This window comes from Gossypium hirsutum, chromosome D11 (assembly GCF_007990345.1).
Source record: "Gossypium hirsutum isolate 1008001.06 chromosome D11, Gossypium_hirsutum_v2.1, whole genome shotgun sequence".
Taxonomy (NCBI): Eukaryota; Viridiplantae; Streptophyta; class Magnoliopsida; order Malvales; family Malvaceae; genus Gossypium; species Gossypium hirsutum.
In genome coordinates, this window is record NC_053447.1 from 6,904,183 (window position 1) to 6,917,037 (window position 12,855).

The window sequence follows — 12,855 nt, forward strand, 5'->3', positions numbered from 1 at the left end:
ACGTCAACATATGATCAACTTCTCAAATTTTCTTGACCTGGTCATCCAACGAACTAGACATTCTTATGCAACACTTTGTCATCGACAAGGCTTCTTTGAAATTTATTTAAATCTTCGGTAATAAATAGCTATTCAAGAAACTACGACTCCAACACATTCTTAGTGCTTTCTCTACAATTGCCTCATCTTTTTCAGATCATATCTAATTCATCTGCGAATAATGCCCCAAGAATACAACTTGATAATCAGAATTTCACATTTTCTAAGCTTCGTACAACGTTCTCCCGTAATGTTTGCAAAACAATTCTGAGATGTTGCTCATGTTCAGATTTAGATTTCGGAATAGACCAGAATATCATCAATGAAAACTACCACAAACTGATCCAGATATGGCTGGAAAAATACAGTTCATAAGATCCATAAATGCTGTCTTCGGTACATCTATAATACAGGTTAAGTTTTAGGGTTAGGGTTTAGTATTTGTCAACCAAAAGGCATTACTAAGAATTCATAATGACCATACCGTGTTCGAAATGCGTCTTCGGTACATCACTTTCTTTCACTTTCAGCTGATAGTAACCCGATCTCAAATCGATCTTTGAAAATACAGAAGCTCCCTTTGGTTGATCAAATAAATCATTTAATCGGGGGTAAAGGATATCGATTTTTAATCATCACCTTATTCAATTGCGATAATCAATGTAAGCCGCATCGAACCATCTTTCTTTTTAACAAAAGTACTGGACTCCCCAAAGCGAAGTACTTGGACATATAAAACCATGATCCAGTAAAGTCTTGTAGTTGCACATTTAATTCTTTTAACTTTGTATGTGACATACATATAAGGTATGACACTGAGCTGTACCAGGAAATACTTCAATTGCAAATTCAACCTTTGATCTGGTGGAATCGGTAATTCTCAGGAATACATCAGGGATCACACGTTCGAATTACTGCAGATCTTCCAATAGAATCTGAATATAAATAGCAGAAAAGCTTCGAACCCTGTGAAAAGTATCCCTATTGTTAAATATAGGGTTACCCACTGGTCGAATACCATCACCTCATATTTCTCTATTTTACTTGAAAATAAACTTCTTTTTACAGCAATTCAGAATCACCCCGTGCTCTAAGCCAATCCATACTCAAATATATCAAAATTCCAATGGCTTATCATAAATCAACAGGAAAGATTATGTTTTGTATCGTAATGGAACATCCTACACACCTATCACTAAACAGATTGCACAATGGTCGACACCACTATTGATCTCTAGACATCTCGACTTCAAACTTCCCGACTCAACCAATTAGTATTAAATAAGAATTGAAATCCAGATCCATTAAAGTGTAAACAGGTTTGAATCAATAAAAATATACCGTCACAACTCATTAGCATCACCATCCTCACGAGTCCCCCAACATAAGCTCGAGCGGCTTCAGCCTTCAATGTGATAACAACACCATTTCCTCTAGCACACCTCTCGAAAATGATTATTACATATACCTCCGAGAATAAATGAACATATAGAATACCCAAAAGAGGTCCACTACAAGATACTCAACTATAACAGCTGCATTCAGATATCTTTGCAATTTCAACACCATCCCACTGACTACTACAGTCATTAATGATCCCACATTATCCTGGCCACTAAAGAAATCAATTCAGAAGAAATTTCCGGTTAACCCATTCTTTAAATACCATAACTTGAATAAGTCGATTACTCATGAATAACCTTCTTCCTTAATAGCGACATGCGTATCCCAAATTTTCAGAAACATCTGATAACTCTTTGAACTCTCTTACTTGCTAACCCGTCCTCGCTCTAGCCCGTTATATATCACTATTGAACTCTTCAGTCAACTGTAACTGAGAATATAAATCTTTAAATTTTTTGTATAGATGACAGTAGGAGTGAAGGTCGTAAAGCCTCAAAATGACTCATAATACACACATATAACGTAACATATCATCAACATAATCATTATAATCATTCGACATTTTCAACTATAAACAAAAACAAATATACCAGCATCCAAATCCCGACTCAATTCGATTCAATTATGGCATGTATCTCTAGACTCAATTCAAGCTCGATTCAGTTCGAGAATCAACTAAACTTGCAAAGCCTGATACCACTAAATTAACACCCCCAACCATATCCCTCGCCGGAATCGAGTTATGGAGCATTACCGGAGTTTACAATTCAAACAGATAAAATTTTAAACATTCATATCATCAAAAAAGTCATCAAAGCATCATTTTAATCTAAATTATAAACATACCAATCCAATCAATTTGCCTAGTTCATGAGCACTTAAACATAGAATTAGATTCACATGCACCTATCTAGATTTAGTTCAATTTATCATGCCATAATATGGATTCAAAAACAAACACATATTTATATGTATAAAACCAACCAAATTTAAACTTATAACCTCATTTACAATCAAACCACAATGTAACTTTATTTAGACACCCTAAGTACATGCCGACACAAAGGATAAACATCACCACATTGAGTTCGGGTTGTTGTTGGATGCAGAATTGGCGATCAAAAGTTAAGTACCTAACCTACGCACAGGAAACAAAATCGTACGATGAGTAAAAGTCAGTGGTATTTCTATAATCCGAATATTTAAAGATAAGAAATTACAAATATACAATTAAATATAAACACAAATATATTTAATTATTACAACAACCACATCATATTCATTATTTCACAAATATCTCAATCTCATACTTGCTATTCAGGGATTCTTCGACTCGAGTCAATGAGACACTGGGTGTCAATTTACTACTTCGGATTAATTCGATGAGACACTGGGTGCCAATTTACTTCGGTTTAACCGATGAGACACTGGGTGTCAATTTATTACTTCGAATTATTCAATGAGGCACTGGGTGCCAAACTTGTATGTTTGATTGGATTCGTGTATCCGTCCGAGTCCGAGTCGATTTACTAGGGATAAATGAATAATAAATTTTTATAATTGATATTAAAATGGTATGGTATGAGAATGGAAGTGAAATACCGAATTAAAAATAGAATGTGATATATGTTACAAATATATGGAATATATGAGTTATATACTCATAAAATGACTATGGAATGATATTGCAATTGTATAACGAAATGTGAAATAAATTGTGAAAAGCTATTTATATAGCAAGTATGAGAATTGAGATATTTGTGAAACAAATGGAATATGATATGGTTGTTATAATAATTAAATATTAATATGTGTTTATATTTCAATTGTATATTTGTAATTTCTTATCTTTAAATATTCGAATTATAGAAATATCACTGAGTTTTACTCAGCGTACGGTTTTGTTTCCCGTGCGCAGGTTAGGTACTTAACTTTTGATTGTCGATTCAGCATCCAACAACGATCCCGAACTCAAATGTGGTGATGTTTATCCTTTGTGTCGGCATGTACCTAGGGTGTCTAAATAATAATTATTTTGTGATTTGATTGTAAATGAGGTTATAAGTTTAATCTTGGTTGGTTTATACATATAAATATGTGTTTGTTTTTGTTTTTGTTTTGAAGCCATATTATGGCATGATAAATAGAACTAAATCTAGATAGGTGCATGTGAATTTAATTCTATGTTTAAGTGCTCACGAACTAGGCAAATTGATTTGGATTTGGTATGTTTATAATTTGGATTAAAATGATGCTTTGATGACTTGTTTGATGATATGAAATGTTTGAAATTTCTGTCTGTTTGATCTGTAAACTCCGGTAATACTTCGTAACCCGGTTCCGGTGAGAGATACGGGTTGGGGTGTTACATAAGGTGCCAACACTGTCGAGAGAAAAAGAAATGAATTTAATGTAGAGACAAAGAGCACAAAGTAAAAAAATTGAGCATCACATTGAGCGTTCTATCGATTGATATATTCATTGCTAACAAAAATGAATTCTCGATTTAATGATGAGGTAGTGGAGTTACTTGTTTTTAGCTTCGCCTTGGATTCACTTGATAATTATAAAGCTTTTCGGGTGGAATATATTTAAAAGCTTATGAATGATTTTTATCTGAACAATTTTACGGAGCAAGAAAAGCTACACATGAAGATTCAATTGAAGCATTTTCAACTTGATGCTCATCAAAGCACGAAGTTGCAGAAATATTCTACAATTGTTGAGTTGTGTCAAGTGTTAACTAAGACAAATAAGTCAAATATTTATCTTCTTGATAAAATTATTCGTCTTGTGCTAACTCTTCCCATGTCTACTGCAACAACTGAACGAGCATTTTCAACCATGAAAATTATGAAAACAAGGTTTCGCAACAAAATGGAGGATATTTTTCAACTTACTTGGTGGCATACATCGAAAAAGAGAGAGCTTGAGAATTTTTAATAGATTCTATCATTGATGAATTCGATCTTATGAAAAAACAAAAGATGCAATTTAAGATGTCTAGTATTGAGAAATAAGATTAAGACCAAGTTTTTTTTTAATTTAATTTAATTTTTTAAATTATAATGATATTTATGAAATTTTTAGTATAGTATTAGTTATTCCTTTTTACATATTAGAAAAAAATATTTAATTTTATATAGTGTGATTTTTTTCTTTTAATTTTTTAAAAATTATATCATTCATATTTTTAAAAAATATTAAATTAATTTGTTTGATAAGAAAAAAATCTAAAAAATTCAGATTTAGAAATTTCGCCCACTTTAAAGTAAAATCCCAGGTGTGCAATCAGCACTCAATTAAAGAGCCTGTATAGGAGTCATGCCTAGTTGCCCATATTTCAAAACCATGTAAATGGATTTGTTAGCCATGAGAATCCCGATTAAGTGATAAGGTTACGAGTGTGAGGAAATGAAAGATTTGACGGATAAGGTGCGCAGATATGGTTGTTTTATTGCTTAAACCTATCCCCCTTGGAGGCAACTCTACATTAGACTGTTGCTCAAGCGCCTATGACTATTTTATGGACCCAAAACTATGCTGTCAGCATCACGTATGACAACTGTTTTAAACAATCAACTTCAAATTTGACTAACCGTAATAACTTAAAAAGATTCCAGTAGCTCCCCAAACAGTTAAAAATCGAGGCAAACACCATAAATACAATAATAAATTTAAGTCAAATCAACAATCTGGGACCAAACAAGCACAACCCCATAGGATTTGCATTGACCTCTAGTTCCTCTCAACATTCTTTTCTAACATCTTTCTAATATAACATACATGAGAACCTGTTTGAGTGTCCATGCATGCGTCAGGTGTTATGACATGCACTCAAGATGCTGACCACTGACCGAATCTCATGGATGAGCAGTTGTGATGAGCGCTCCAAAATCAGATATAAACAGGTTTAACATCATTAGCACCAAAGCTTGCAGCACACACTGGACACTTGCGGTGACGACTTCCAATAATCTTTTGTACACAAGGATTGCAGAAGAGATGGTAGCATTTTGTAATAACAACCTGGAAAAGAGGCAAACAATCTCTAAACAAATGCAGAGAATGGATGGAGAAATATTGACAAACCAAGAGAATTGTTTGAAACAGAATTGAACAAACCATAGCTATAAAAACAATGTTAAAAAGAGTATCTCTCTGAGAAGAGAACCAATATAACCGGTTTAAAAAGTCAAAAACCATTCTTGAAGTTGCAGCATTCAAATTGCACAAATTGCACGGAAGCACCCTAACCTATTGTCAGTGCAAAAGAGAATAAAAAGCTCAAGCTAACAACAAAAAAGGGCCTAGTTGAACAATTGGCACCTTGAATACTAAATCTGGATTGCACATTTTACCTCTTTTGGTCTATCAAGACAGATACTGCATTTCAGTATTTCCTTGTACTCTCTAAGTTCTTGTTGAGCCTTTGTACAGTTGATGATCCTTCAATCTCAGCTTGAAGACGCAACACCTTCCTTCTCACCACTTCCAGTTCTTCCTCATTTCTTTCTTGCTAACCTAACAGTTGAAAGAAATGTAGAATGAGTGACATGAATTCACCCAATGCACTTAGAACAAAGTGAAACATAGAAACTACCAATATATTCATTTACCTTTGCCTCTCTAATTCTATCTGCAACTCCACCAATGCCACTCGACTTCTCTCAATCTTAGATTGTGAGTCCTCTAGTGACTCCCTTGCCTGATGAGATCTTCTAATATCTGACAATCGTTTTTGTGTATTTTCCAATGAAACCGAGTTTTGAAATCTTTCTTCTGCCAGTTTCTGAACCTGATCTGAGCAAAACCTCAGCTGCAAAAGGATTTGCACAAGACGCAAAATTTGTATTACTTGTAGAAGATTATTCCATACAAAATAAGTCATGCATACTTGATCCTCAATTCTTGCAGCTTTCATCTCATAAAAATCAAGGGATGAACTGGCTTGCTGAAGATCCTTCTCCATGGTATGTTTTTCAAAGAGTAGAGCATCTTGCAGCTGCTTTGACCCAACACCTTCTAGAAAAAGCTGAAAGAGAACCATATAAGTAACAAGATCAAATTCCAGAGAAAAAATACAACTGTATAGAAGACAATGGATGCTCTACAAGTATAAGTCCTCCACATGCTCTACAATGGAACCATATTAACGGAACTTCCAGATTCCAAATGATGCAGTCTCCTCTAATCATTAGTTTTCCACGGTTAGGTTGCAAGCAAAGGTGTTTATTCCATGTCAGACATTTTCCCAATCTTTATGCAAGTATTCATGAATATGGAAAGCATAGAGTTAATCAAAAGCAATCATTCCTAGTGAGTATAAAAATAAATAGTTTTTTAACAAATTGTCAAGAGATCAAATAAATAGAGAAGGTAAAACAATACTGAACCATTTCAATCAGATCTAAAGAATATCATAAACCATATAAGTGATACCTTGATGTTATAGTCATCCCTCTCTGTGACTTGCTGCAATAGCTGCTGGTTTTGTGTTTGCATGTCATCATATGACTGTCCAATTGACTGGGGAGAAAACAAAATACCAGGCTCAAAAAAAATCTACAAAATGCAGAGTCAAGCCTAGAAAAGAAGAAACTGACCTCTATTTCAGATAAGTAAGCCTCATTTTCCTCATTTTTGGATTTTAAAACATCAGAAAGCCTAGCCTTACCCCTGAAATAGCAATATACTTGATGTTTTTCACACACTTTTCATAACCCATGGTATATTACTTCCAGTACATTTGTTCTTAGCTAAAGGGAATTTCTTCAGAAGATAAATCTAATACCTCCTGGAAGCCTCCAGTTTCTGTCGCAACTCAGCAATTTCAGCTTCTGCAGCAGCCAACCTTTGCTGGGATACCGCTTCAGCTTCATTAGCCGTCTTAACACGTAATTCCAGATTTTGCTCATCAAGACAAGATTTCAGACTTTGAACATGAGCCCATGCCTTGTATTCTGAATCCCTAGCTTCCAAAACATCTCTGCAATCAAGAAAAAGAATTATAACCATCTGGAACTGCACATCAAGAATAGAACCATATCAAGAGTTGCAAGATATCAGTACTATTGCTTTGGGTTGAACAAATAAACCGGAATAACACATCCAACAACTTTTTGAAAATCAAGTGTATAAACTCAAACTCTCAATGTCGAAAATGTAAAAGTCAAAGCCTAACCTCCAAAATTCAAACATATCAAAAGCTATACATGTGTCATAAGACCTAGTTTTAAGTCCATGGAAAAATAAAGCCCACATAACACAAATAAAAGACTAACAAAATAGATCTAGCAACAAGTCCATTAATACATGAAATGCTACTTCCAAACATACTAAAACCTATATATAAGCATCATAAGCCCCAGTTTTAAGTCCATGGGGATAAAAGCCCACCTAACCAAATAAAGACTAACAAAATAAATCAAACAAAGAAGTCCACTGATGCATGAAATGTTACTTCCTAATTTACATCTAGAATAAACATGCTTACAACATGGAAGGAAGTTCATCATCCACAACATAACCAGAGGTAGCATATCATAATCAATCTAATATAAGATATTCAACATTCTCCATAATTAGCATATGACAACTTCCATAAAAGATAAAAAAGTAAAACACATAAGAGAAATATGCTTATTCTAACTACAGGCAGCACTCAAGAGGAGAAATTTTGTGATTTCTTTTTTCAGAACATTGCTCTGGCATTCATAAAATTCTTGGAAAGAAAGTCGGGCTGTAATGCAAATTACACATGAATTTACTGTAGAAGATAATAAAAGAAAGCATCATGCACAAATAATCAAACCTTGAATCAGTAAATTCATGTCTGTACATATCAAATATCAACTTCAACTCCACATCACTGTCCTTCAATTCCTGGACCTGTAGTGAAGAAAAAAATATATAAATACATAGAGACAAATAGATTTTACTTCTCTGAGAAAAAAGATGGGCATAAAGGTTGATACGAGTAGATTTTACAGGTAATAAAAGGCACATTTCCTTTAATTTGAACAAGCATCAATTCCCCATCACAGCTTTCTTCAACATAGATTTAATCAGAATCACGCAGAAATATTAAACAACCATACCATGGCTTGCAACTTGTTTGTTTCAGCAACTTGCTCAACAGATCTGACAGACAAATTCTCACACTCTTTCGCCTGTTCACAATAATTGTTTAAAATTTTTAACAAATCTACATAGAGAAAAGAACAAAGGGCCTTTAAACCTTAAAGCAAAACCAGGAATAACCAAACAACTTATAAAATTACTAACCTTCCTATCAAGAGTAGTGTAAAGAGATTGCACGTCAGCGCGGAGAGAATGAATATCCACGACGGCCTCTTTGTATTTACCTAATTGACTCTGCATCAAACTCATTTCCTCAGGAAATGAAGAAAGCAAGCTTTTAAATTCTGCAATTATTTCCTTCCTTCCTGGAGTGTAAATGTATTTTAAGCAGATTGTCAGAAAAATAATAGAAGATTAAAATCAGCAGATGGTTCAGATTCAGAGTAAACATAATTTATCTTCCTACCTGGTTCTCTAGATGCCTCTTCCAGCTTAGCTTCAACTCTCTTTCTTTCATCAATTTGTCGCTGTATTTCTGCCCCCATATGAGAAGCTCTAGAATCAGAAATTGCCAATGATCTCTGAAATACATCAGCTATATCATTTTTTATACTCAACTCCTTCTCTTTCCAAGCCAGATTATCTTTCTCAACCTAAAAGTTTTAGAAGGGAAGTTATAGTCAGCATGGGAATTGGACATCCTCAACAAAAATGACAGACAAAAGGCATAAATGAAACTACCGACCAGTAACAACCTGTAGTTTCTCATATAAATCCTGATACCGCGAAACTTCTGATTTTGACCTTTCTAGTTGATCTCTCACCAGAAGATATACTTGGGAAGAAGAAATGCGCTTTATACTCTTCAATGTGTTCTGTCAACCGAAAATACTTATTTGATTTTATATGACTGAATAAAAGGAAGTGCAAGCTCAGAAATGAAGAGAAAATAATCAGCAACGCATACCTGCAAATTTGATAACTGCTGTAATATTTCTATTCTTTCCTCATGAAGGCCTTTTAGTTCTGTTAGTCGAGTGGATGCTTGCTCCTGTCAAACTCAAATTAATCATCCAGATGAACTTTCAGTTCCAGCAATTCACAAGATAACTAAAAGGAAATCAGGAATTACCAACAGCTTTTTGAGGGCTGACTCCATTTCTTGCAGATCTCTATGCTTATCTTTGAGCTTATCACCAGCAACAGGCTTACCCCCGAGGTTTAAGACAGGAAAAAATGCACCTTTCGTTGCATCTCTTTCTGCTTTAAGAGTTGCCAATTTGCAATTACTTACCTGCAGTTCTGCAACTGCAATTTCTAATTCACCTGCAAAACACATAGCAAAATACGAGAGTCAAACTTGTAGATGCTTCAATGACATTTGGTTTCTATAATTGACTAGCATTTGAAAACAATATAAGGGTATCGCCCATTGATTGGATCATCCACAGCTTTAGAGTGAAATAACAGATTTTATAAGGTGCAAGTGTTGTGGAGATGGCATAAATTTAAATAATCACATTGAAGGCATGCATACTGACTTTCTTCCATGCTACAACATAAATGCAAGATTTAGTATGTCATACATATTTAGAACATATCTATGCAAGATATATTTGCTTAGGTGGAAACTAATAATGTCACATCCAGACAACCAGTTGATGTCACAACTGCATAATAAACAGACAAATCCGGACCACATATAGAAAATTACCTTTCAGACGCTTAAGTTCAGCTTTATTCTTAGCATCAATATCCCTATGGCTCTGCAACTCTCTTACCAAAGATCTGTGGTTCAAATGAATATCACCTATTGCTAACCTCAAATTCTTAACTTCTGATTCTAGGTCACAAAATGCCTTCTGCCTGCATGATCCTAGCATAAAGAGATGTTAACACAGTTAACAGAATAATAAAATCCAGAAAAGATTTTATCCAAAAAAAAGTCTGTATAGTTCACAATTTACATTTTCCACTAAACACATACCATAGCTGGGTAATAACTCCAGAAAAGATTTTATCCAAAAAGAGAAAAGACTATCAATTTACATTTTCCAACTGAACACATACCATAGATAGGAAGATCTTTTTTAACTACAGCATATAATCCATCCTTCAGACACCATAGGTCATTAATTGCAACTACTATATTGTGTAATATGTTCCCACTCTTTTCAGATGCAGTCTGTTCTCTATCTTCTTTCATCTGCACTGGGCAAATATTGGAAGAGGAACTCTCAGTTGCACCTGTCTCCATAAGTCTGCTAAGAAAAGCATCCTCAGCAGGAAATAGAGCCCCATCTACGTTTGTAATACAAAAGCCTTCTCAGGAAGTCGATATACAGAACAATAAACCAAAGATTGACAACAGAAGAATTATAAAGCTCCTATAAATCAGAAGTGCAAAATTTAACTCGAATTTATAAATTATAAGTTATAACATTAAGAAAGCATAGTCCTTGGAAATATCTTCAGAGTTCATTACAAAGGACTACAACACTAATAAAAGAAAGCAAAGCATGGAAGAAAATCCTCACCCTCTGTATTAGGTGCACATTCACCATTTTGCCTGCCAGCTTCTTGTGTGTGGATGGCACGAGATTCCAAGCCAGTGATCAGCTATCGTAAAAGTAGAATATAAATTTCCCATCAAGCAATTTACTATATAAAGCAAAAACCTAAAAGATATAAATACGATTATCATCTTTTCTAGTAAGCAGAATGCACAAAATTTTTAACAGTTTGTACAGGATCTTACCACTTCCCAAGATTTGTTCGCCACTTGCAATGTAGAATCATATGGCTTCTGTTTGTTCTTCAGTTGAATGAATTTGTTCTCAAAAGCAGAATACTCAACCTTCTGAGCTTCTAACTTTTGCAGCAGCTTTTGATTCTGAAATTGCAAAACTTGAGTATCAAGCTGCATCAGACCAATAAAAGGAGGTGGCATTAGAAGAAAGTCAAATATACATACGAGCTATAAAAGAAACCATTCTAACATGAGGATATTTCACCCAAAAAAGTTTAAATGAAGTTGGACCTCCAAATCTCCATGGACAAATCAACCTACCCAAACCCCAAGCGAACACGCTGAAAAAATAATAATACCCCGTATTCATAGCTGAGCACAGCAGAGGATCCAAGAACAAGAAATGTTCAACCAAAAGCATACGGTAAAAGGAGAAGTGGAATTTGCAGCAAATAAACCAGCATCAAATCTATGATCACTAAAATAATAGAAAAATCCTCAAAATTTAAACTAAATTGCTGATGACAATATTTATAAACATTAGGTCAAAGCCACATATAGACATGCATCCAATTGATGCTAAAATAGCAATGCGAAATTTGATACATAAGAAAAAAACCGTCAGAATTAAGTAATTTTGACTTTTTAAAATTGTAATTCAATAGAACACTAAGTATTAGGACAAGCAGATATCAATAATTACTTCAAATCAGAAATTTTTAACAAAATAAGAAGCAAACACCATACCTTTTTCTCCTCAGAAGTTGGTGAGAATGGTTGCTTCTTTGAGTCAACAGCAGTGGGAGATATGGAGGCAAAGTGACGCCGCTTTCGGTCAGCCTCACCAGTGCTCCCCATTGAAACCCACCCTCACACTCACAACCCCTAGAAACTCACCCAAGACAACCTTTATCTACTTCAAGGCCAAACGGTGTATCCACCTTAAATAAACCTTAATCTTAACCTGGTTGAATAAAAAAACTAATGTTTCAATAACAGAACCATAGCCAATTAATCCGTTCCAAGACCCTAATTCATCACAATTCGAAAGCCCTAACCGATCAGTTTTTCATTCATTGTTTCTTATTGTTGCTCACCAAAAACCTAATTTTATCAAAATTATAATCGAAAACAAAAAGGGTCGTCACTTTCTAATGATAAGAAGAAGAGTTAGGCGCAGCAGTTTCTCTCGCCCTTTACTTTTTATCTATCTAAGAACGCAGTATAAAGAGAGAGCTTGAGTAGGAAATTGAAAAATAATTAAAACAATAATAAAATGAATAGAACAGTTGGGTGTCTGAGCGTATATTGAAATAAGGAAATTTGAAATTCTGAGAATGTTAAAGGGTACTTTTGAGAATTGAAAGACCGATTCTTTTAAAAAAAGTTAAATTTAGATATTAGTCCCTATGCTTTACAAAAATTTATAGATTTAATCTTTTACTTTAATTTGGTCATTTTTAGTCTATGTTAAAATTTTAAAATTTTCGTCCTTACCAAACAATAATTGTCAGCTACTTTCAAAATTTGATACGGAAAATATATTATTGTATGTGTAATACGATGTCAGCTTGTTATTT

The 12,855-nt window shown here is 34.2% G+C and overlaps 1 protein-coding gene across 5 annotated transcripts; it reads right to left on the reverse strand.

The window, feature by feature from the left end:
- Nucleotides 1-6,023: 6,023 nt before the first annotated feature.
- Nucleotides 6,024-12,555, reverse strand: LOC121223688 (E3 ubiquitin-protein ligase BRE1-like 1). 5 transcript variants are annotated; one of them, XM_041105777.1, is made up of 17 exons: nucleotides 12,023-12,554; nucleotides 11,285-11,446; nucleotides 11,064-11,145; nucleotides 10,597-10,827; nucleotides 10,241-10,402; nucleotides 9,659-9,852; nucleotides 9,494-9,577; nucleotides 9,282-9,401; nucleotides 8,993-9,179; nucleotides 8,731-8,891; nucleotides 8,544-8,615; nucleotides 8,258-8,334; nucleotides 7,238-7,432; nucleotides 7,050-7,122; nucleotides 6,886-6,972; nucleotides 6,341-6,478; nucleotides 6,024-6,262 (listed from the first exon to the last, which is right to left on the reverse strand). In XM_041105777.1, the coding sequence occupies exons 1-17, from the start codon at nucleotides 12,131-12,133 to the stop codon at nucleotides 6,059-6,061; spliced, it is 2,340 nt and encodes a 779-aa protein (XP_040961711.1). In that variant the 5' UTR covers nucleotides 12,134-12,554; the 3' UTR covers nucleotides 6,024-6,058. The 5 variants fall into 5 exon arrangements, 4 of the variants coding, with proteins under 4 accessions (XP_040961711.1, XP_040961710.1, XP_040961713.1 ...); XM_041105776.1 differs by having other exon boundaries at nucleotides 6,024-6,478; nucleotides 12,023-12,555; XR_005921006.1 differs by lacking the exon at nucleotides 7,050-7,122 and having other exon boundaries at nucleotides 6,244-6,262; nucleotides 12,023-12,555.
- Between the last annotated feature and the right edge of the window lie 300 nt (nucleotides 12,556-12,855).

Bases quoted from the DNA above. Each gene is read 5' to 3' on its own strand.
- LOC121223688 (XM_041105776.1), bottom strand. From the start codon at position 12,133: ATGGGGAGCACTGGTGAGGCTGACCGAAAGCGGCGTCACTTTGCCTCC. The intron at 10,403-10,596 runs GTATGTGTTCAG...TCTTTATGCTAG, and splicing joins AAAAGATCTTCCTATCTATG to GATCATGCAGGCAGAAGGCA. The intron at 9,180-9,281 runs GTTGTTACTGGT...TAAAACTTTTAG, and splicing joins ATTTATATGAGAAACTACAG to GTTGAGAAAGATAATCTGGC.